Genomic DNA, 25,506 nt, shown 5'->3' on the forward strand with positions numbered 1-25,506 from the left:
CTTTTTTCACAATTTTATTTGCAAAACTTCACAAGAATGCACTATTTTGTGTTAGTCTAGAAAAGAAAATCCAAACAAATTATATTAAAATCTATTGTTGAAACCCGACAAAATGTGAAAAAGTTCAAGGGGTTCTGCAAGCCCCTCTAGATCCTAATTACCTGCAGGAAATATTCACTTTAGTTTATAAATGCCAGAATAGCTAACCATATAGAGCCTCTTCATGCTATCTATTTCTTCCCCTTAACCTCCCTGCATGGCAACAGTTCGGGTGATAAGGAAAACGTTTGGCCCAGCCCAGAATAAACCAGGTTACTCCATCAGGGACCTGTGAGAGAGTGAAAGTGGCAGACCTAGTTACTCCCACTCATCATCTGTCTGTGCTGTGACTGCCGCTCACCGAGAGTCCATTGGAGAGTTAAAGAAGCCAGACACACTGTAGGCACAGAGGGTTGCAACACAACTCATTAATATCTGCTTATTTACATACTGTGTAGGAAATACATACAGTATTTTTGCATTTTATTCCTCTGTACTTTTATAATGCAAACTTACAGCTTATTGTTGACATTCCATTTACGTTGAATAGAGACAGTAATGTGAGCACAAATAATCAGTATGAATTATAAGCTAACCGAGTAAAAACTTTCTTTCTGCCAGTAGATATTTTCTTATTAAGCTGTCAGCAGTTTCCCTCCATTAGTCTCCTCTCTGAACAAATCTAGGATCTGTAATTAAAGAAGCTCCTCCTCGGCCCTACATCCTTTCCTGGTTCCCCTAAACTGGGTTAATATGGAAATAAGTGAGGAGGTCTCCAAATTTGCTTCTCTAACATAGTGCATATCCAAACACAACCCACTGTTACTCACAGTTACACGTTCATCCTCACATTCTGACTGATATAGTTTTGTTAACTGTAGTCAGATTTATGTATTTTTCAGGCTTGTTAGCTTTTTTCCCCTAAAACAACCAACATAAAGAGTATCATTGTTGCATCATGTATGGAGACTGTGGACTTAGAACAACTAGAAATCATAACAGCTCAAATTTTCTTCTCGATAGATAACCCTAAGTATAAAGTTTGATACTTGAGATTAGTTTATTCGTATCATCTTACTCTAAACACCACAAAAATGCGGAACTATTGCTTTATTAAAATGTTACTTTAATTCAGCATTTAACCACACGATGATCTATTATGGATTATTCTAATTAAAAGGAAGCAAAGGGCGTAAAGTACAAAATAAAATACAAAACTCAGAAAGTAACAGAATAAAACAAATCATAACAGTGACTATTTTTTTAACACTTTATCTAGATTACTGAACGAACTCAACTCACCTCAGGCCTGAAAAATGCCTTCATGGGAAACATGCTGAACAAGTGGGAAACTCAGTATATTTATTTATCGATTTTGACAGAATTTTGAATGAATTCAAACCAGTTTGTATTCAATATGATGAATTTAGCCCAGAATGTTTAGGTAGGAAATTAAAACAATTAAATATTTCAGTTTTAATATTTGTGAAGTGAACTTGGACTCATTTTTTTTAAACGGTGAACCTGCACAACACAGATTTCTATATCATTGCAATTATCTTCAACAAATAGATTAATTGCATTTTAAATGAGGCTTTTTGGAGGTATGGCTAATTCTGGAGACTTAACCCATCTCAATGTGCACTCAAAAAAGGGAACTCTGTGAATTGTTGAATGAAATAAACGTACCTACAACAAAATTAATTAATATATTTGTGTTGTCATTTTAAACATATCACACTTTAGCAAGTCTAACTTAAAATTTAGACTTGTAAAAGTCACATATCCCACTTTGTGTCAGACAACATAACAGGGTTGAGTGAATTCAACAATTCAAACTTTCCCTTTATAAAGTCACATATTTTTTATAAAAGCCGTTAAAAGGTTCGCGCATGCTCAGAACCTCACCCTGAAAAAAAAACGAAAGTGGTGGCGCTACCCGCGACAACTCCGCTCTTCCATAAGGAACTACCCCAACAATTATCAGTATGTTTTTTTTTTTTTTTATCATAATATATGAATATGGTATCAGCATGTTTTTAGAAATTTATACAGGCGATGTTGGTGTGCATTTCACTCAGAAATATGAACAATGTCTAAGCACATGTTAGCTAACGTTGTAGCTAGCCAACTAATGCTATTTAACCTCATGCTAGCTGGCGGGAATAGTTCAGAATTACAATTTAACTGTTGAATTCTCACTCCGAAAGCGGCGCTTTAATCAGTTGGGAGTTGTGTAACATTAAGAGGGAAGTAAAGTTGTTCACTTAAATGCTGGACAGACGGAGATGGACTTTAGACAGAGATAGAGATGACGTCAGGCTTAATCTTGTGTTGGTCACTGTAGCTTGTAAGTTAACGATGAAGTTAGCAGTCGTGTTGAAGAGCAGGCTTGAAAATTGAGCTACGCTGACCTTCGTGTGTTGCTTACGTGGTAGGATAAGTTCACTGTAGCAGAGTGAGTGGGCTTGGTGTGATGGAGTGACCTCTGCAGTTGGGATCCACGGAAGTATTTCGCACAGCGCTGAGTGAGCAGTATATTGTGTGAATGTGTAGCAGTGCAATTTGTGATAATATAAATTGATCAGTCCTTTTAGCAAATTCAGTTACTATATTGTGTTTAAATATTGGTGTAGGAAAAGTGGCTGAGCTTTTCAACCAGCTGTGAAGGGGGAAGCAGGAGGGTTAGAATATAATTTGCTCGTTTATCAAGCCAGGTCATAAAAATTTGATATATGGTTTAGATGTGTGTGATGTAATAGTGTAACATGTATACATTTATTTTAATGTGGTTTAAATGCTGGTGTTTGTGTATAGACCAATGCTTGTCATGCCAAGGGCAAACTGCAGTTTCTGTTTGTAGAGTTCAACAAAGCTGCTGGTTGTTAATTCATTCTGATGATAGTACATTACTTTAGAGGGTTTGTAAATTCAAACGAAGTCCTTATGCTGCTAATGCCATTTGTAACTGTACTGAATATGCGCAGGACTACTGTTATGGGGCTGTGTTTTTGTGGCACTGAAGTTTAAATTGGTCTTTGACAGACATTCTTCCATAACATGAACAACAGCAGAATTCTATGGTGGTTTTGAACTAGGAATATTAGTTTTATTATCAAGAAAGCTGTTCCAAAATCTAATCTAATTAGTTTTGATCGATAACATTCTATTTTTATGTACTGTTCTTAGGTTATCATGTTAGAAAGAAAAAAAGTACAGCATCAAAATAATATGTTAAAGGTAGATTGTTAAAATACAAAAGTCTTGTTTCAATTATAAAGTAATACACTGTGCTTGTCGTATCTTTTTCAGCTCTTCTGGTTCCAGTCACATCATGTTCTCCAGCAGGCCTATTGTCTGTCAAGTACAAGCCGTTCCTCGACTTTCCTCATCTTGTTTGTAAGAAGTGTAATTGGACGAGACTTTACAGACAGCGAATGAAGCAAACTACCACAGAACCTCAGAAAACAGACATTTGGTCAAATGTCTGCAAGGAAAGAAGCATATAAAAAAGAGGATGACTGCGTACATTGAAACCTTCAAGCATGTGGGAATACATTTCCAGTCCCCTTCACTCTGCCATGAAGAGAATCATCAATATCCATCTCCTATCAGTTCCCTTCAAAATTACAGTCTGTGCTGTGTGATGCGGCAGAGAAACCTGACATTTCCCCCCTTCATCCTTTCATTCATCGGGCGACATATTGTCATGGCAACCACGGAGACAGGCACATCCATCTTCCAGGACAAAATGGCACATGAGGTTTCTGATAGTTCGTAGTGTGTGGGGAAAACCTCATCATGTGAAAGGAAAAACAGTTATAATATCAATAGATGCAGCTGTTACTGCGGTGCTCCACTGATGACGCGTTCCTGTTTCAGAGCCTTTCCTTTATGACTCTACACTGAGATGAAACATACATGTTGTCAAGAGCAAATCCTTGAGTCACAGTTGACAGTATTTACATTTTATCTGCCAGCTTTACAGAGAAAGTCCTATCCATACTGTGGGGTATAACTGCAATGGCTGATACTACAACAGAAATTTGGTACTTTATTCTCTCAAAAATTGTATGGATTTGCTTAAAGACTATTACATTTGAATGAGGAAGTCAAATTATCTACCGAGATACTAAAGAGCTTGCTAATAATCCCACTTTTGGGCACTCATAGACTGTGTATTGAGCATTGAACTTTCATCCCAAACTGGTCAGCTGCTCTTTTAGTATACATAACAAGAATTTGACATCTCAACAAAATGAGCTTACTTTGTTGTGACGCAGTAGCAGATTCTAAATTGTGCACCCTTCATCCCAATACACTAACACTATACAAAACAGCGGCACATCATAGACTACAGACTAATGCCTATATATCCTATATTACAAGAACTGATGTTTCCCAAAACATGCTTTGTTTCTAAATGTCTAGGCCCTCATAAAATGTTTTTAGACCCACCAACATACATGACAAGATAAAAAACAACATGACAGCTGATTTGAAAAATGGAATAAATTCTAGAAATTAATTAAGATGTATTCCATGTTTTTCTACACCTTTTAAAATGAGTTGGTACCATGACACAGAGAACAGTGTACATTTTCTCACAGTTGTACTTACCATTGACGCAGAACTCATACTGTGCACAGAGATCGTCTTCAAACAGACAACCTGAAGGTCAGTGAAGCAGAAAGGGGAGCCAATTAAAACACAGTTCAAAATGTCTCAGCAATGTCAACTTGATCATTTATAAAAAGCCATAAAATAAGTTAAATGCTGCAAAGCCATTGCTCTAAGAGAACATCTTATTGTTACATTGACTCGGACTGAGAGCCTCGCTTCTAATGGTTCAGGCATCAGTCATCAATTAGTGCGACTTGTCCTATCCTGACTCTGACACTAATACCCAAGCTCCACTGGCAACGTTTCCATATGTGAATGTTGTATGAATATTAATGAACTTTAACGTTCAGACTGAGAACCGATGTTTCGGACTAATAAAAGAACAGATGGTAGCAGCATTATGAGAAGCTCTTCTCTGCATTTATATCTCACTCAGGGGAGATGCAGCGAATAAAAGAGGGCTCATTGTTCTGCCTGCTGATCAGTACAGGTGATCCTATGCATTTACACATTTATAAAAAAAAATAACGGTGATCTGATAAGTGTGGATTCACATTCCAGGCTTTAGCTAGCATGATATTGAAAGTAACTTAGAAAATCCTTTTTGCATGATATGTTACAATCACAAACTTCAATCAAGTTTGTGATTGTAACGTGATAAACCCACACAAGTAGTAAAAGTGGCATGTATATATGTTTTACTGTGGTACCCCTAAATAAAATCCAGTGCAACTAATTGCTTTCAGACATTAACTAATTATCACATCACCCTGTACACACTATGGCCTCCATAAAACATGGTGGTAGCAGCATCATGCAGAGGCTGGGGGTGAGGTTCATCTTCCTGCAGGACAGCGACCCTAAACATAATGCCAAAGCTAACATGAAATGATTACAATAATAATAATGACCCTAAATAATAATATTTGTGTGTTAGGGTGCATTTCAACTATGAGATCCAGAAAGCTTTTCCCAGTACTTTCATTAAACACTGGTTGGTTTTGTTTAGGAGCATTTCCGCTGTGGAACAGGGCAGCTAGGTCAGCGGGCAGTAAACAGTAACTCTTCACACTACAGTGTTGAAGAAGATCTAACTCGGGAATTTTGCCAACACAGACTTCCATGTTCTTTCTCTTTTGAGGTGAGACGAGTGCAAAAACAGCTCTAAGGCAGATTAAAATCCATTGCTCTAGCTATAAATGTGTGATAATTTTGCAGTGTTTACACTCTAAAACAGTTTTTAAATCAATTCATAGCTAGAAGAATGTTTTTGTTATTCCCATCCATCCATCCCCACTTATTCTTGAAGGGGTGCAGGGGGGCTGGTGCCTGTCTTCAGCGGTCATTGGGTGAGAGGCAGATTACACCCTGGAGAGGTCACCGGTCCATCTCAGGGCATGTTATTCACATATATTTAGTAAATAAAGTCTGAAATAATTGTCCCAAAGGAGCACCAACCATACACAATCAGCATCATCTAATTTATTAAGAGCCTAAAAAATAATTTAAATTCTCAGTAGCTGTTAAAAGACAATAATTTTAAAACTAATAAAGTGACAGGCATCCCCTGCTTGAAGCCTACAAAAAGGGAGACTAAGTTATGGGCTTTTAGCTAGAATGCACTGCATTTGCCCCCTGATTACCCTCTTTTTGTAGGGGGCAGGAGGGTAACAATACGCCCTGGAAACTTTACTGATTCCTGGAAAAAGGTTTGTGAATTGGCAGCAAGCCTTTAATGGTCCAGTGGAAGTCTAGTCCTACATTTAATGAGAATCCAACTCCAAATGAGTTTCTAAACCTCTCTTGCGGTTTTGCAACAAAGAGTAGAAATGCAAACAGCTGGGCCAAGCCTTGACTCCCTTTCTGCTAGTCTTTTTATCTTTGTTATTTCCCTCCCGTGCTTATCAGACTGAGTGACAGAATTGGATGCACTCTCTTTGTCCGATGGCCTCGATGGAAGGCAATGAGCAGCTCGTGACCAGGGGCGAAGAACAGGCTGAGGAGGAAGAGATGACTCTGTCAAACTTCTCTAATGATGAGAAGAGACCGGTGTCACAGGCCTGTTAATCGATTGACATAGAAAGGACAGATAATGAGGACAGGTGTGGACAAGGGAGAAACTTACCAAAGTTTGTTCAAGTTTCCCACTTGCAAATTCAGTATCAGCATCATTATATGTGTGGGAACATAATTATACAGACGCTGCAAAGCTTTTTTTACTAAGGAGCAGACGGTGCTATTCATGAAATTGTGCCTTTCAGAAGTAATGGCCTTGATATGTCAGCAAAATGGTTCTTTAATGATGCAGAGGGAGGCATCATCGCCGTGCTGCAGGGTCACTTAGCTCTCTGTAACAAAAAGCAGAATGTCCTGAACCGAGGAGAAGCTACTGGATATTATTTTGTTCCATACACAGTGTGTTCATCATGCTAATGGATGGAGCAAATGCTGTTCTTCCCCATGAGACCAGAAAAAGCGTGATGAAGGTTAGATTTTTTTAATGAAATATATTAAACTTAATCCAAGTACATACTGTGAGATTAAAATAAAGGATTACTGTACTTATGTCATGGAAAAAGCTTGGCACCCTTGTTAACATCTACTGGCTTAAAATGTATATTAATCAACTTTAAGCTCAAAATGTTTAAATTTCAACATGGAATTGTGTTTTCACACAAAGGCAGCACCTCAAAATACAACACAATATTTTTTATTTCACATCCATCCATCCATACATCCATCCAACGTCGTTTAGTTATCCAAAATTGGTTTGGGGAGGTTTAGGAGGGAAACGCAGACATCCCTCTCCTCAGCGACATTCTCCAGCTCATTCTGGGGGTGCAATGGCAATTCCAGGCCAGAATGAATATACAGTCCATCCAGTGGGTCCTGGGTTTGCTCCAGGGTCTCCTGCAAGTTGGATCTCCTCAGAAAATCTCTTATGGGAGGTGTTTAAATAAGCACCCTGATCCTTATCCTGACCTTCACTGAGCCCCAATTTGTCAATGTATCTCCCACTCCATCCTACAACCAATCCTGAACAAGACATCAAAATGCTTTAATATGCTGGGACAGAAACAGCCCCATAGAAAGCAGGTTTAAGTTGAAGCTGAATTCAAGTGTCCTTGAATTCAGCTTAAACCTGAGATTACAAACATAAGCCCAAACTTGTGTGAAGACCTCACTTGGAGCTGAAGGACTCATGCCGTCCCTCTTGACCGTGCATCTCGGCGTTCTGCAATTAGTGTCAGTCGGTTCAACTTTACCTCCTCATCACTTCCCTGCATAATTCAACGGCTTCTCAGGGAGGCCTTGTCAGCTCTCAATATTAATTACGACTTTAAACTAATGACGCACCCAGCCAAGCACAGTCATTCAGATATAATGTGTGTGTGGGTGTGTGTGTGTGTGTGTGGGTGTGTATGAAAGGCAGGGACATGGCATTGAAAATGGTACATCCACTCTCTGCAACACGCCAGGGATGATTAAAATGGCACCTTTTAATTAAAATGCAATCACAGTGGAGGCTGCTGATTACCTGGGGCTCGGAAAAATGTTTGTTGGGAAAACAGAAAATGTACATTTTAATGAGACATCCTGTCAAAGCCAAGCCAGATCATCTAATTTCATTTCATTGTAAGCTTACAAGATAATTTTACAAATGTGAAGTTTCTTCCAAAAAACCCAATGAATTTTTTTTATCTGGTCACCTTGATGACAGTTCGATGGTTCATCAGTAAATTAAGCTGAATGAGGTGATTTGAGTGGGTGCAGTTATAACAAAGTGCCCACAAAATATTTTTTTTATTCTCTAACTCGCGATTTGAGTCTTTTCGGCTTTTGTATGAAAAATAAAATGAAAGAAGGGAGGTTCTTATTTGTTGGTAGTGGATGTTTGGTTGAAAGATGCAGTTCAATTATTACTTCTATTTTTATTTAGAACTCAAAACTGTCACATTGCAATTAGCATAAAGATCTCTGGAGGTGAGAATGATGGATTTTCCTTACCATGGCTGCCATGCATTTAAAATCAATGGCTGCAGCTAAAGAATAACAAAAAATGAAAGGAAGTCTCATTTGCAGATTACCATGTTATTCTTCACATATATGGAAGATTTTGCTCCTGTCAGAAGAGGCCAAAGTTTGACTTTTTCGCCTACATACAATTGCGACATATTATGGAAAATTAATACTGCAGTGATATCCCTATGTTGAAACATGATGGTGGCAACATCGTGCTGTGAGGATGCTTTTCTTCAGCAAGGACAGGCTAGTTGGTGAGAGTTAATAGAAAGATGGATTGAGCTATATACAGAAATTCTGGAAGAAGTTAAAGTTTGCAAAAGACTTGAAATGGTCAGGTGGGACAATCTGTTGACAGCCAGGCAATTCTAAAACCTGGTCTTAAAGAAGAAAACTACTGTTGAAAGAACATATTCTGAGAAGATGGGATTTAGCTATGCTATTCCCATCATGAAATGGTGGAGGCAGTACAATACTGTGGGGATGTTTTTTATTCCAGGAAGAGAGAGAGGAGTTGTTTGGAGTTGATGGGAAGATGGATGAAGTTACATAAGGAAAAATCTTGGAAGAGAACCTGTCAGAAACTGCAAAAGACTTGAGACTCGAATGGAGGTTGACTTTCCAGCTGGACAATGACCCTAAACATAATGTGTTAGAATAGCCATGTCAAAGTCTGGACTTAAATACAAAACAGAATCTGAGACAATAGATGAAAATGTTTTACACACACACTTAATCCAATCTGACTGAGCCTGAACTATTTTAAAAAGAATTAAATGATGGTTCTACACAATATTGACGCAGTAGGGCTGGATAAAAATGAAGGCCACACTTTTTAATCTGTAAAGATAAATTATATACCACTTTACACATATGCACCACTTTGTGGTGGTTGTTCTATCTATATGTTTGCAGCACACAGCATCTTAAAACTGAGAGCAGACGGCATGATATTTGGGCATGTAATCAAACAGTTTTGGCTGTTTTTTGGCCTTTTTGTTTTACGCACATTGAACGAAAGTCATTTCAGTAATCTTCAGATTAAGGATGATGAAAGTAATTGTAAATGGCAGCGCTTGTTGGGAGCTAACGGCAGGTGCTCTAAATGTGCAGAAGCCTCCACCTCCAGAAATAGACGCTGTGTGACCTGATTTATAAACACAGCATGCAGGCATGCAGGGAGAATCCACAAGGATCAGGTCAGCAGCTGAAGTGAGTTAGCTTTGCAGTTTTTCTGCAGCAGTTAGGTAAACGTTAAAACAGACACTAGACTGCGGCACTACATATTTTAATGAAACCGTATCAGTTTGCTTTGTGACATTCAGGATAAAAACTTCCTGAAATCCATGCAGAGCTTGGACCCTATGGCCTTTATCTTGGTTTTAAACAACAAACATCTGCAGTCGAGAGCCACACTCTCAGACACTATTAACCAGAAATCTCCCTGTGTGTCAGGGACTTAAGAGTGAGGGTGTCCACACTCTTAAGATGTGAAAACAAAGATGAGAGAAATGCTTATTAAACATCACTTAAAAAACTATTGCATAAGGAAGATTGTTTAAAAGAATTACTATAAACCTCTTAGTCCATGGTTAAATCATAGATTTGAAAAATCTGGCTGTGATTGGCTGACCTTGCCTGGAACATTAAAAACATCCCTGAGAGGCAAAACCCAATCGTGAAGAAGTCTATGATAGTTTCCCTCACAGGTGGTTGGCCGGTGCTGGGCTACCATCTGCGATATCAGAGGGGGGCATGGAAGGATGCTGGGAGTCTGGCAGTGACGACAGCCGCTCCCAGAGACTGCTTCAACTAAGAGACATATTTCATCCACTTTCAGGGATACTTTACAATAAATATAAGCTAACAGCAAGGACACCTGACTCATTTCTAATCACATGTTTACAGATGTGTTGCCTGCCACAAAAGCCATTTTGGAACAACGCAGTGGGTGACAACTGCAATAAAAGCACAAGGGTGCTGAGAAGGGAGAGTGTGGCTGCAGCAGGGACAGCGAAGAACATCACCTGCAAGCAAATCACCATGGGCCTGACACCATGTCTGTACATTTAAACAGCTTGTGTCGTTATGGCTTTCTCTTTCTAAAATTAAAGTAACTCCAGTTGGCTGGGCCTTATCACAAGCTTTACATAACAAGTGATGTCATTTTCCTGTTTTTCCAAGAACCTTTTAGTTGAATGACACCTTTACAACAGTTTTTTTAAAGGAAAAACAAATCTACATTCTTTGAAATTAATGTCAGATCATGGTTTGTTTTAGAAATATCTAATTTAATTATATAGAAAGAATCTACCAGAATCTAAATCAGCAGCTCAAACGTAAAAGAAAACCAGAAATTGGTTCTGAACAACAATCAGTGCATCTTAACTTAAAAATGATGTATCTACAAATGCAACAAAAAAAAGAAAAGATTTATTTTTTCCTTATTAAATGAAAAAGTTTTGGAAATCATAAATGCTGCATCGCTTGGCTCAATGTGAAAAGGGACAATCATTATTTTTACTCAGTATCCAAAATGGCAGCTAAAATGAAAAAAAAAAAGCTCTTCATAATAGCATCAGTCAGTGAGTGGGATAAAGTAAGCAGCAAGGGAATAATGTTTCCTGAAAGTGGGTGTGTTTTAATCAAGTAAAATGGGCAAAACAAAAGGATATGAGTAAGGATGACAAAGGGCATATTGTGATGATAGCATCTGTGGGATGCCCATGGAGGCCCCACTTTCCAATTTACAGGGCTGCTAATATCATGGTTCCAGTTACCCACAGCAGTGAGTCCATTTCTCAACAGATCAGGGCTGTTTGGGGTATTAAAAGGGGGACAACATGCTACTGGATAGGTGGTCATAATGTTATTTCTAACCAGAGTAGCATATATACAGAAAGTAAATGTCAGGGAGACCTCAATTAACCCTGAATGATAAATACAGATTCTGGATGAACTCATGATTCCTTTCTACAGTCTGAGTTTGAATACTAAACTGTCCAGCCTGCAGTTTGGACTTTTCACATACTGGAAAACTTGGTCTACAATTAAAAGAGAAATACGAAACAATTCTTTATCAGTATTAATATAAAGCAAATCTGGAAAAATCTGTTGCTCTGTTTTATTTAACTTGTTATCAGAATAGGTTCAGTTATTTTAAAAGGTTTTGACACAATCAAGTCAGAAATTTCTTTCTAAAGAGCAGAACTTCTCCTGCAACACAAACATATAAATGAAAAGCCTCAGAAAGTAATTAGCAGGCGCTTGAAGCTCAGAATTTGAGGTCAATTGGACCACAGAGAAGGCCACAACCCACCTGAGACCACCTGACATCTGAAGGAGCATAACAACAAACAATTCTGTCCAAATTCCCGCTCAAGCGGGTTACTCTCGGTCACTCAGTTGCCAGTTTGAGGCACCAGCTCCTGACAAGGGCCATGAATTAAAGATGGCATCACCGCGACAACAGAGGACCCAGAAATAGGCTAGCTTGACCTTTTCCCCGACCCGCTCTGAGTGATTCAGACCTTTGATTTTCTTCCCCTCATCTGAGATGTGATTCAGTGTTGAAGTGCAGAACCAGAGCAAGTCAAACACTTAAGCATCCTCCTTGTCATGCTCCAAGGAGCTCAGAGTGAATCAACACAACCTGGCCTGGAGGGAAATATCAAGTTCTCCAGATGAGGAGAAAGGCTTACTGCCACTTGAACCAGAAATAAACTGCAGGTCATTCCAGTGTTGCAGTGATCCTGGGATCCAATTTTCTGCAGATATGATGTCAACGGTCATGCAAATGCAGGGGAAATGTTCAAGGTTACGACTTCATAGCACCAAAGACTACTACTCTATCATCTATGGATGAAACATCTTTTTTTGGAGAAGAAGCTTCAGATCCCAGTTTAGAAGTAAGAAAATACTTCTGGGGTGTTAATACAGAATAACATTACATGTGGCTTTAGAGTTTCTGAACTCTGAAATTAAAAATCCCTCAACAACTCATGCTGCTGATGAGATTAAATTGTGTTGTGTCTAAACAAGTCATTAAGAACCTAATGTCCCAACACAAAGCAGGACAAACCAGTGCTGCCCTTCATCACTGTTGTTGTAGATTATAGCTGCCCATGAAAGGGAACAAAATAAATTCATGTCAATGGATCTTGCCCAAACCAAGAAGAAAAGCACCTAACCTAAGACATGAATCCATCCACCCATCAGAGACATTTTCTAAAACTGCTTAACCCATGCAGGGAGGCAGGGAGCTGGTGCTGGTCTCCAATGGTCAACAGGTGAGAGCTGGGATTCAACCTGGACAAGTCACCTGTCATTTATGGGGATATTAGACAAACAATGCATTGAAAAACACCTTCACATTTTGTCACAATTTGTATTTCATTTTATGTTGTCGACTAATGCAAAGTACTCTAAAACTGTGAGGTGGAAGGACAATGATACAATCGTCAAAATGTTCATTGACAGTCCTAATGAGTTGAGAATGATCTAGACTTTGACTAAGCCATTCTAACATATGAACATGCTTTTATCTAAACCATTCCATCTTAGCTCTGGCTGTTAAGGTCGCTGTCCTGCTGGAGGCAATCCTAATCATAAGACACTCCCATAGTGTGATGTCACCACCACCATTTTTCATGGAGTTTTCATTGTAATGTGCAGTGTTGATTTTTCATAAGATGTTCAACGCATGAGATATTGTTTTAAACCTAAGCCTGCTTTGAATTTCTCCACAACTGTCGCCCTGACCTGCTGCATCATTTTGTCTTGATGGTGTTTGTTTTCTAAAGTTCTCTGACAAACCTCTGAGGCCTTTAGAAAACGGCTGGACTTATACTGTGATTAAATTATACACAGACTCTGCATCCATCCTCTATGGCTGCTTGTCCTTGTAGGGTCATGGGAGGTGGCTGGTGTCTATCTCCACCGATCATTTGGCAAGAAGCAAGGTACATCCTGCAAAGGTAACCAGTCCATCACAATGCAACACAGAGACACACAGGACAAACAACCATGAACACACACTCAACAGACATAACAGTTGGGGTTTTTAGGGTTGTGGGAGAAAGCCAGAGTACAGCAAGAGATCCCACGCATGCTTCTGGAAAACACGCAGAAAGACCTCAGGATGAGGTTTCAAACCCAGAACCTGCAGGACAAAGTGCTACCAACTGCACCATCCTGCAGCCCAAGACTAAAGCGTGCTAGATAACATTTTTATTTGAAAAAAGTGTTTAAAAAAATAGGTCACTTTCCTTCCTTTTCAAAATCATGTACTGCTTTGTGTTGGTCTATCACATAAAATCTCAATAAAATACATTGCAGTTTGTAGTTGTAACATGACAACATGTGGGAAGTTTATAGGCTATTTATACTTTTGCAAAGCGCTGCACATTGGAATTAATCTTAGCAAAATCTAGTGGAGACTTGACTAATATAAAACACAGGAAAGAGGAGGAAAATAAATTGGTCACCAGGAGGGAAAGGTACCTCTTCAGTAAGATTCTCTTTATGCTGATAAATTGTGCTGAGTAATTATCAACATCTCCAGGATACAAAATAGGCAGAGTACTGCTTTAATCACAGCTGAAACAGCATTGATTACTTATGCCGGGCCTGTAGCTCCTTCTGAATCTTCACGACAGCTTTACTGTCCCCTAAATAAATCTTGGTTAACACAGAAATGACCTTCAGATCAACTCATCCACCCACAGCATTTAATCTCAAACTAGAAACGGTTGCAAAAATGTGCAAGAAAGCTGCTACAAGGTCTAGTTGTGAGAAATGTGTGTGCCCTGTGTCACCGGGCAGCAGAGCTCAGGAGAAAATGTGTGTATGCATCACGGTCACACACCTCAATTGTCTCTGAGGGATTAAAAACTCCTTGTTGAACACTAAAATAGTCAGCCAATTCCTCAAAACCACCAGACTAGAAATTCACAGGTCTTAGCTAAAGCAGATCTTATAGCAGCTGCCATATAAAGACATTCTGGTGTCCTGGTGGCACTGCTATGGGGGTTACTGATCCATTGGGCAGGGATGTATTTGTATTCCATTGATCATCTCCTGTCTAATGTGTTCCTTGGTCTGAATGATGCTGTTTTGTTCACTAATGTTCTCTAACAAACCTCTGAGGGCTTCACACAACAGTTTATGCTGAGATTAGTTTATATGCAGGTGGACTCTAGTTAGGTGGCAGCAGTTGAGTGCACCGGACTTTATTTTGGACTACTGAAGTAAATTAGGCTTAACACATATGCACTCCACTTTCTAGAGTTTATATTTATTTAATACTGTGTGACGATGTGTTTGGTCTGCAGCAGTGTATAAGTGCATTTCATAGTGACAGCTGTATGAAAGTGAGAACTCACTGGTCCTTAGCAGAGAAACAGAAGGTGACACGAAGATCAGTATTCTTATTGCTTATCAGTAGATTAATTGCTTGCTTATTAAAAGATGAATTTTCTTATGAAACTACATTTTAAAAAGTATTTTAACTTTGCTCTTTTCATCATGGCATTTCTCCATCTTGACCCAGATTATCCACAAATTATACCTTAAAGCCAAAGCGGAGAGGAGCCTAAAAAGATGTATTCGCTCATCATGTATACTTGACACAGTTTGAGCCTTCTCTGTCTCTCTTAGGAGCTCCTAACGTTTGACGAACACAGAGACAGGAGAAAGCCTCCTTCCTCCGGGTGTGCTACTGTTATTATCATATCAGTTGTCACAGATTCCCAAAACATAAATATGCAGCATACTTTGTGTTGTTTTCTTTGTCAGAGAATCAGAACTTGAACTTCCAAGTATTAAAATTAAAAGATGAACTAAAAACATCAAACATTTTAACATTGGATTTTACTTCCAATCCAACAACAACACAGCACTTAAGAATAGCTGATTGGGGTATAATTTGCGTCTCTCTGAGCCTTCTTAAAGTAATCCCAGTTTGCCATCTTTGACTGTTTTGTTCACTCAGATTTATTTTGCAGCAAATGATACCAGAAAATCCCAATACTGATCAATTACTCTCATACTGACTGCAGCAGCTGTGGAGCTTATTTATTTTGGCAGATGGATTTTGCAAATTACACACAAGATGCTCATTTAACCATGCTGCACAAAACGAGAGAGAGTGCTGCAAAATAAAGCTTCAACCAATAGGTAATTATTGAGCCAATGCTGTTAGGGAATTCCAGAGAGGTTTCACATCCAAAGTGTCAATAAAGTCTCAACACTCTGTGGTTCACTTTGACCCTGTACCAGATCTGACGAGATGACTCAGACATCCCAAGAGAGGCAAACATTGCCGCACGACCTTTCTCAAGAGTATGAGAGACAGCGGTTATATTCGTTTGGCAGTCCTATTAGCTCCTCTCCTCAAATCTATGTTTTCATCTGAGCTTTCATTACTCAGAAGGTGAGTAAAACTTTCTGATATAGCGCCTTTATAACAAATCGTGAAATCACAAAGTGATGTACAGGACAACTTTAAAATCACTACAAACAATTAGTTATAAACAAAAGCTATTAAAAAAAGGTCAGTTATGGCTGTTAAAGCTTGTTGTGTGGCACAGCCAGAAGAACCTGGTCACAAGACCTCAGAAACTTCCCAATGTTGTTTTATTAAGTCAAAAGAATAATTATTATTACAATCATCAAGTCTAAACATTGCAGTATTATTAAGCGGTAAAAACATGAGCCAACTGAGGATTGGAGATGGACAAAGTGTGTAAACAATTTTGCTGAAAAGGCAGGAGGACCAAATGTTTATATTACCTGAGGTATAATTTTGTCCCAGACAAAATTTAAGTTTTTTCTTTAAGGACTTATGTAAGAAATACAACTTACAAACATCAAAAGGCATTATATATATGACTAGATATTGTCAGGATTGCAGTGATAACATAATGTGCTTGAAAGTGCTTAAAATGTCTGGATGCTTAACAAAAATAATCAGTGCCCCGAAAGAAAACTTTGTGGTACACCATAATAGAATGGATGCACAGAAGACCTATAGAAGGACCTGGTTTTAGAGCCTGATATTAGTTCTGGCAGAACTTTCCCTCCATCACTATGGACCAAAATATAATTTGAGAATCTGAGAAGAACCATTTCAGTTGAATAAGTTCTATGGAAACCTGACTGAAATTTGTCAAGAATGGTACATAGGAGCAGTTAGCAGCTTATCCACCAGCTTCTCTAAAATCTTGTCACGACATGATAGTTTGGAAAAAAAATATTTTTACAATTTAAGAACAAACCTCTTCATGTTTGCCTTAGAAATATATCAAAATTATTTCTGAAGTGACATATCAATTTGTTTCTATCCCAAATAAAAAGAAAATCATGTTCAAACAGATTTTCTCACTTTCAACCTACCAATTGTTTCCTCAGGAACCCTTAGCACCATTATTGATACACCTCTATGCACAAGTTAAAACTCAGTTCCTTGGGAATACGTTCTGTGTAATTTCTTCAGGCAACATGAATAAAGACTTCAAGCAGTCCTCACTTGGCCAAATTAGACCAGCAACCCTTCATTATTGATTTTATGCAAAAGCAGTAAAACAGGCTCCAAGAATTTGTGAAGAACTGATAGGAAGACATCTACAAACCTGCCAAGATAAACTGTAACATACTTAATGAGCCAGACAGCCATCACACAACCTCTTTGGCTAAAGGTAACATTAATAAAGATGCAGTGAAAGTGACTGGTTGTGGAAAGATGAGTTTACAGTTCTTAAGGCCCAAGGTTAGAAGCTGTTTGCCAGTCTTTTTGTTCTGCTCTTCAGACTTCTGAAGTGCTTCCCTGAGGGCAGCAAGGAGAACAGACTGTTCTGGGTGGGAGAAATCCTGAAGAATTTTCTTGGTTCTGCAAATACACTGACAACAGGAGAGATGATCCAGGGAGGGCAGGGAGCAACCACTGATCTTTTCTGTCATGGTCACTACCCTCTGTAGGGCTTTAAGGTCACCTGCTGCAGAGATGGTCTACCAAGCTCTTAAGCAGTATGACAGAACACTTTCAATAGTTGAGTGGTAGAAAGTAACCAGCAGCTTCCTCTTCAACTCCACTTTCTTCAGGAGTCTCAGAAAGTGGTTAATCTGCTGGGATAGCCTGGTGTTGACCATCCAGGTGAGGTTTTGGTGATATGAATCCCCAGCAGCTTGAAAGTGGAGACTCTCCACCAGGAGTCCATGCATGCAAAGGGTGTCCGGCTGCTCTTTTTTTTCCTGATGTTTGTCACCATTGCTTTTGTCTTGTTAATGTTCAGTGATAGATTATTTAGAGAACACCACAAAGATGACCTCTTCACCTCGTCACTGCTTGCAGCCTCATCACCTCTGCAAATGAGCCTCATCACCATTGTATCATCAACAGACCTAAGAATTTTGTTGAAGTTTCAGGCACAGATGGAGGTGGGGAAATCCAGTGGAACGCGTTTATCAATCGGCATGCTTAGAATATTTGTATTAAACACCAAAATATAGTCAACAAAGAGCATCCTGACCTTGTTCCCTGGGATAAGTGGCTGAATGTGTGGTGCAGGGCAGAACCTATGGCATCCTCTGTACTTCTGTTTGCTCTATAAGCAAACTGATGAAGGTCACAGGTGGGAGGGAGGCTGGCCATTATTTATGAGCAATGCCACTGACCTGTAATCATTGAGGTTGGTCAGAGCAGGCTTTTTGGGGACCGTGATGATGGTTGCAGACTTCATGCAAGGAGGAATGGTGGCTTTCAGCACCCTACCAAGTATCCCATCTGGGCCCACAGCTTTTTTTGGATTGACTGTCCTTCTCTTCTCACTGACCTGTCTGACCAGTAAAAACATTTAGACTGGAGGTCTGCTGCAGCAACATTATTAAGTGAGGCCTTTTAGCCTCAAAACAGGCAAAGTACTGAGTCATCTCCTCTCCAAGTGATACATTTGAGCTAATAATCCCTTGAATGCCACTTTTGTAGTTGATCATCTGTTTTAGGCCCTGCCATAACTGCTATGTGTTTTGAGCAAAATCATCCTCAGTTTTGCTCTTATAGACCAACTTGCCAGCCTTGATGCCACACCTCAGGTTAAAAGATATTTTAAAAAATCATCTATCATTTTCTTTCTGGTCCTAGTTTGTGTTGGTCTATCAGATAAAATCATGTTAAATTTCATTTAGGTTTGTGGTTGCAATGTGACAAAATGTGAAAAAATATCAATAGGTTTTGCAAGGCAGTGTAACAGTGGCCATGAGGAGCTTTTCTACATACTGATCTAATATAATCTTCTATGCCAAACCCACCTCAAGTATAATCTTAGTATCATCTGACCAGATCTGAGCTTTTGCACATCTTAACCAGGGCTGCCAATTAACACTGTAATTTAACTTGGTGCATCTTGTACATTAGATCCTGGTTCCGGCACAGAGTTAAGCATCTCTATTTTGTTTGTTTTCACTTTCAAGCATCACTGTGGAGGTAACAACTTTTGCATGGAATAAAACAGTACATTTCCAGTGAAGGCAGGCTTTAGTGAAATTTATTTACCTTTCTTTCACCACATATTTCATCCCCTTGTGATTATTTAGAACCTCTGTAGGAAATTGATGTCTCCACTCAGTCTTGAGGTCTATCACCTGACAGAGACCTTTGGCAAAACAGATAGCCTATGAATCAAATATAACTTGTCTGTGTATGTTAGAAGATGGATGCTGATAGCCACGCTCAATGAACAGCCCCAGCGGCAGAGGCTTAGAGCATGTTATATTTATGTACATTCTGGAGATAACGTTTGGACTGCATCTGAAATTGAGTAGAAGACAGCCGTTTCTGTAAAAAGGAGTTTGAATCCCTTAAAGCCTGTAGTTATCATCTCAATCAATAGACAGAAGTTAAAGCCTCAGTTTTTGCAATAAATTCTTTGCTAAGTATAATCTGTTTTCTTCATTTTTGTACATCGATTTACTTACATAAGTCTGACAATGATGTTTCATTTTGCCAAATCCACAACACATGTCTTCATGGATCTGTAATTTCATGTTTCGTGACCTAATGTTTCAAAACGTGACCTCGCAGCCGGAAAAAGGCTGACTGACTTTTTTTGAAAAAGTTGTTGAGATTTTCCGTAGCTGTTATTGGGATTCAGAGCACTGCTGTACCCCTGCAAACAGAACGGAGATGCCCCACAGAATTTTAACGACATGCCTGCTGGCAAATGTGAAAGGCAAAGCACTGTGGAGTGTTGCTGCACACCAAAATCAATTTCTGCACATTTTCCATTGGGTAAACACTGCTCAGGAGACAACACAGTTATTAATCAAATCAGGCTTTTTAATAACTTTCTTAGAATAAGTTTCTGTCACCCTTCAAATAGAGGTTAAATCAATTGTCAAATATTTCTTCATCTCTTTTACAACAGCATGCTGCAATGAAAATGATAATGTATGAGTGTTAGTGCCATAATTAGAAAACACCTTAGTTTTCAATTAATTTACAAGCCTAGTTTTGAATGGCACTTACAGGCGTCATACAGGAGACTGGTTGGTGACCCTTTTCTGGCCTCTTCGCCTCTTTTCATTGAGCGAACACTGAAAAAAAACAGCTCTGACGTCAGTCTGCTCAAGGTGAAAAAGCACTACGTCATCTGAAGTATTTCAAACCACCTAACTCCGACATGAATATTATAAATATTACAGTGGATTATAAATGTAGCAAACCTCAAATTCATCAACCGGCAAGTAACAATGGCCCTTGCAAAAGTATTTACACCCCCTGAACAAACCTGTTTTACTGGGATTTTATGCAATAGACCAATGCAAAATAGTGGAGAATTGTGAAGTGGAAAAAAGATGATACATGGTTTGTAAAATGTTTTTTTAAATCTCTTTTGCAAACAAAAATATCTGAAAAGTCACAGCTGCAAGTCCTTCAGGGAAAAGCTCTGCTACGTTTGCACATATTGACCACTTTTGCCCATTTTTTTTTTAAAAAGAGCTCAAGCTTAGTCAGTCAGGATGGAGAGAGATTGTGAGCAGCAATTTTTTTAAGTCTTGCCACAGATCCTTTGTTGAATTTAGGTCTGGACTTTGACTGGGCCATTCTAACATATGAATATGTTTGCTCTAAAACATCTGACATCTGAAGGAAGTTAGTCGCACTAAATTTATAGTAGGAGTATAAGAGTAAATCCCCCCATAAAACATTAAAGTTTGTGGTTGCTACCCAAACTACCTACCGACCTTTGTATATACAGGTCCTTCTCAAAATATTAGCATATTGTGATAAAGTTCATTATTTTCCATAATGTCATGATGAAAATTTAACATTCATATATTTTAGATTCATTGCACACTAACTGAAATATTTCAGGTCTTTTATTGTCTTAATACGGATGATTTTGGCATACAGCTCATGAAAACCCAAAATTCCTATCTCACAAAATTAGCATATCATTAAAAGGGTCTCTAAACGAGCTATGAACCTAATCATCTGAATCAACGAGTTAACTCTAAACACCTGCAAAAGATTCCTGAGGCCTTTAAAACTCCCAGCCTGGTTCATCATTCAAAACCCCAATCATGGGTAAGACTGCCGACCTGACTGCTGTCCAGAAGGCCACTATTGACACCCTCAAGCAAGAGGGTAAGACACAGAAAGAAATTTCTGAACGAATAGGCTGTTCCCAGAGTGCTGTATCAAGGCACCTCAGTGGGAAGTCTGTGGGAAGGAAAAAATGTGGCAGAAAACGCTGCACAACGAGAAGAGGTGACCGGACCCTGAGGAAGATTGTGGAGAAGGGCCGATTCCAGACCTTGGGGGACCTGCGGAAAAAGTGGACTGAGTGTGGAGTAGAAACATCCAGAGCCACCGTGCACAGGCGTGTGCAGGAAATGGGCTACAGGTGCCGCATTCCCCAGGTCAAGCCACTTTTGAACCAGAAACAGCGGCAGAAGCGCCTGACCTGGGCTACGGAGAAGCAGCACTGGACTGTTGCTCAGTGGTCCAAAGTACTTTTTTCAGATGAAAACAAATTCTGCATGTCATTCAGAAATCAAGGTGCCAGAGTCTGGAGGAAGACTGGGGAGAAGGAAATACCAAAATGCCAGAAGTCCAGTGTCAAGTACCCACAGTCAGTGATGGTCTGGGGTGCCGTGTCAGCTGCTGGTGTTGGTCCACTGTGTTTTATCAAGGGCAGGGTCAATGCAGCTAGCTATCAGGAGATTTTGGAGCACTTCATGCTTCCATCTGCTGAAAAGCTTTATGGAGATGAAGATTTCATTTTTCAGCACGACCTGGCACCTGCTCACAGTGCCAAAACCACTGGTAAATGGTTTACTGACCATGGTATCACTGTGCTCAATTGGCCTGCCAACTCTCCTGACCTGAACCCCATAGAGAATCTGTGGGATATTGTGAAGAGAACGTTGAGAGACTCAAGACCCAACACTCTGGATGAGCTAAAGGCCGCTATCGAAGCATCCTGGGCCTCCATAAGACCTCAGCAGTGCCACAGGCTGATTGCCTCCATGCCACGCCGCATTGAAGCAGTCATTTCTGCAAAAGGATTCCCGACCAAGTATTGAGTGCATAACTGTACATTATTATTTGAAGGTTGACGTTTTTTGTATTAAAAACACTTTTCTTTTATTGGTCGGATGAAATATGCTAATTTTGTGAGATAGGAATTTTGGGTTTTCATGAGCTGTATGCCAAAATCATCCATATTAAGACAATAAAAGACCTGAAATATTTCAGTTAGTGTGCAATGAATCTAAAATATATGAATATTAAATTTTCATCATTACATTATGGAAAATAATTAACTTTATCACAATATGCTAATATTTTGAGAAGGACCTGTATGTGGGCTATTAAACCCCTTGTATGTAAATGTTTGCATCATTTGAAAATTAAACTGCAGACTAACACTCCTCCTGTGCCTTTCATTTGCTCTCAGACATTTTGGACTCCCACGCACCACACACCTTCTCTGTATCTCTCTCCCACACAAACTACATAAATATGGATCGATGGAACTATTTATACTATAACATACTAATTACACCAGCTTACAGCTCTTCACGACACTCACCCTCAAGAGCTTAGAGTTTCACAGTTAAAATTCAGTTTAAATAACTCACATGGGGAATAAGCACTGAATCATTACCAAGTATTGTTATTCATAACTTTTTAAACCTCATGGAAATAATAAAACATAAAAAATGTGGTAAATGGCACATTGATATTAGAAGATAGAGGAAAGCGCACCAATGCTGATGTAAAAAAGGTAAACGATACTCCCCTGCTCTAAATATACCGACTATGATGCAGTTCGGTGTCTGTATGAATCATGGTCTCGGGTGCCGACCGGAAACCTATATTTGCCTCCTGCTCATGATCCAGTTTGTTCTGTCATGCGTTCTGGCAGCAGAAAATGAAACAGGAGGTGTGATAAGAAGTGGGAAATACTGGAGAAACTCAGTTTTCACAACTGAAGTTCTACTATACGCTGTAATATATATATATATATATATATATATATATATTATTATATATGTGTATATATATATATATATACACACATATATAATTAAGTGGATATCTTACTGTATGTCTGAGGCCTTTCTTTTAATTTATACATGCAAGGTTCCTGCCCATTTTCTGTACAAGTGAAACATTTTCAGACTCATGTTACGAGAGTCCTTTATCTTAAATTTTAAAATATAAAATTAATTCACAATGAATTTATGGCAAACACTAGGCGGGCTATACATGTGGAACCCTTAAAATCATGAAAATTCAACAAAGTAAGCAAGGAGTAAGTAAGGAAGTAAGTAAATAAATAAGGAAGGAAGGAAGCAAGGAAGGGCATGTGGAAGAAAACAAAGGTAGAAAAGAAGGGAGTATATACTAAAGGCAAAAAGAAAGAAGGAATGCGAAGAAACATTGAAGGAAAGGAGGGAGGACACAGGGAAGGAAGAAAAAAGATCTACAAAGTAAGGGTGGTGGGTGCAAGAAAGGAAAGAAATAAGCATGCAAGGAATGAAAGTAAGGCAGGAAGGACACAGAAAGGGAAGAAAAGAAGGACACAAAAAGAGAATGACAAGAAATTGAATGGAGTTAAGACACAAAGATGACAGGAGAGAAGAAAGCAAGGAAAGAAAGAAGGACATGAGTAAGGAAGGAAGAAAGAAAGAAAGAAAGAAAGAAAGAAAGAAAGAAATCTGCAACTCGTATCTTTATGTTTCAGAATCAATTTCAAATGTGCTTATAAGATCATCAATAGTCTCAATGAAGGCATTGTTTTCAGCCCTGGCTTCAGGAATAGCCTTCCTGTGAAGACCTGAGGGCAGCAGAGACTATTCATGTCTTTATAGCCTGACTTTTCCTAATAAAGCTAATTTATTTTTAATTTAACCCGGTTTCTATTTATCTGGTCATTTTAGTTTTATCGCACTTTTAGTTTAGCTTTAGATTGCTTTTAAATAATTGTAATTATTGTGCTTACTAAATTTGTTATGTAGCTGATAGTGAATATTTACCAGTTGCTTGACTTAAATGGAGATTTTAGTTTCATTTTTTACTTATATATCTTTTGTATCTTTCTTTTATTATTCATGACATTACTTTCATTAGCAGGACAAACCAGTGCTGTCCTTCATCACTGTTGTTGTAGATTATAGCTGCCCATGAAAGGGAACAAAATAAATTCATGTCAATGGATCTTGCCCAAACCAAGAAGAAAAGCACCTAACCTAAGACATGAATCCATCCACCCATCAGAGACATTTTCTAAAACTGCTTAACCCATGCAGGGAGGCAGGGAGCTGGTGCTGGTCTCCAATGGTCAACAGGTGAGAGCTGGGATTCAACCTGGACAGGTCACCTGTCATTTATGGGGATATTAGACAAACAATGCATTGAAAAACACCTTCACATTTTGTCACAATTTGTATTTCATTTTATGTTGTCGACTAATGCAAAGTACTCTAAAACTGTGAGGTGGAAGGACAATGATACAATCGTCAAAATGTTCATTGACAGTCCTAATGAGTTGAGAATGATCTAGACTTTGACTAAGCCATTCTAACATATGAACATGCTTTTATCTAAACCATTCCATCTTAGCTCTGGCTGTTAAGGTCGCTGTCCTGCTGGAGGCAATCCTAATCATAAGACACTCCCATAGTGTGATGTCACCACCACCATTTTTCATGGAGTTTTCATTGTAATGTGCAGTGTTGATTTTTCATAAGATGTTCAACGCATGAGATATTGTTTTAAACCTAAGCCTGCTTTGAATTTCTCCACAACTGTCGCCCTGACCTGCTGCATCATTTTGTCTTGATGGTGTTTGTTTTCTAAAGTTCTCTGACAAACCTCTGAGGCCTTTAGAAAACGGCTGGACTTATACTGTGATTAAATTATACACAGACTCTGCATCCATCCTCTATGGCTGCTTGTCCTTGTAGGGTCATGGGAGGTGGCTGGTGTCTATCTCCACCGATCATTTGGCAAGAAGCAAGGTACATCCTGCAAAGGTAACCAGTCCATCACAATGCAACACAGAGACACACAGGACAAACAACCATGAACACACACTCAACAGACATAACAGTTGGGGTTTTTAGGGTTGTGGGAGAAAGAAATCTGCAACTCGTATCTTTATGTTTCACAATCAATTTCAAATGTGCTTATAAGATCATCAATAGTCTCAATGAAGGCATTGTTTTCAGCCCTGGCTTCAGGAATAGCCTTCCTGTGAAGACCTGAGGGCAGCAGAGACTATTCATGTCTTTATAGCCTGACTTTTCCTAATA

The 25,506-nt window shown here is 39.0% G+C and overlaps 1 protein-coding gene and 1 long non-coding RNA gene across 4 annotated transcripts in view; one reads left to right on the plus strand and one right to left on the minus strand.

The window, feature by feature from the left end:
- ptprn2 (protein tyrosine phosphatase receptor type N2) overlaps positions 1-25,506 on the minus strand; it is a 184,982-nt gene that overhangs the window by 157,551 nt on the left and 1,925 nt on the right. For 2 of the 3 annotated variants that reach the window (XM_047349431.1, XM_047349429.1), the window contains exon 2: positions 4,660-4,710. In XM_047349431.1, the coding sequence (XP_047205387.1) occupies positions 4,660-4,710 (51 nt within the window). Of the gene's footprint in view, positions 1-4,659; positions 4,711-20,206; positions 20,275-25,506 lie in introns of all 3 variants that reach the window. The other variant, XM_047349430.1, reaches the window with a different exon arrangement.
- Positions 1,564-4,567, plus strand: LOC124857874. The gene is made up of 2 exons (XR_007035701.1): positions 1,564-2,025; positions 3,352-4,567. It is a non-coding gene; the product is annotated as an uncharacterized LOC124857874 (long non-coding RNA).

Source organism: Girardinichthys multiradiatus, chromosome 21, assembly GCF_021462225.1.
Source record: "Girardinichthys multiradiatus isolate DD_20200921_A chromosome 21, DD_fGirMul_XY1, whole genome shotgun sequence".
NCBI lineage: Eukaryota > Metazoa > Chordata > Actinopteri > Cyprinodontiformes > Goodeidae > Girardinichthys > Girardinichthys multiradiatus.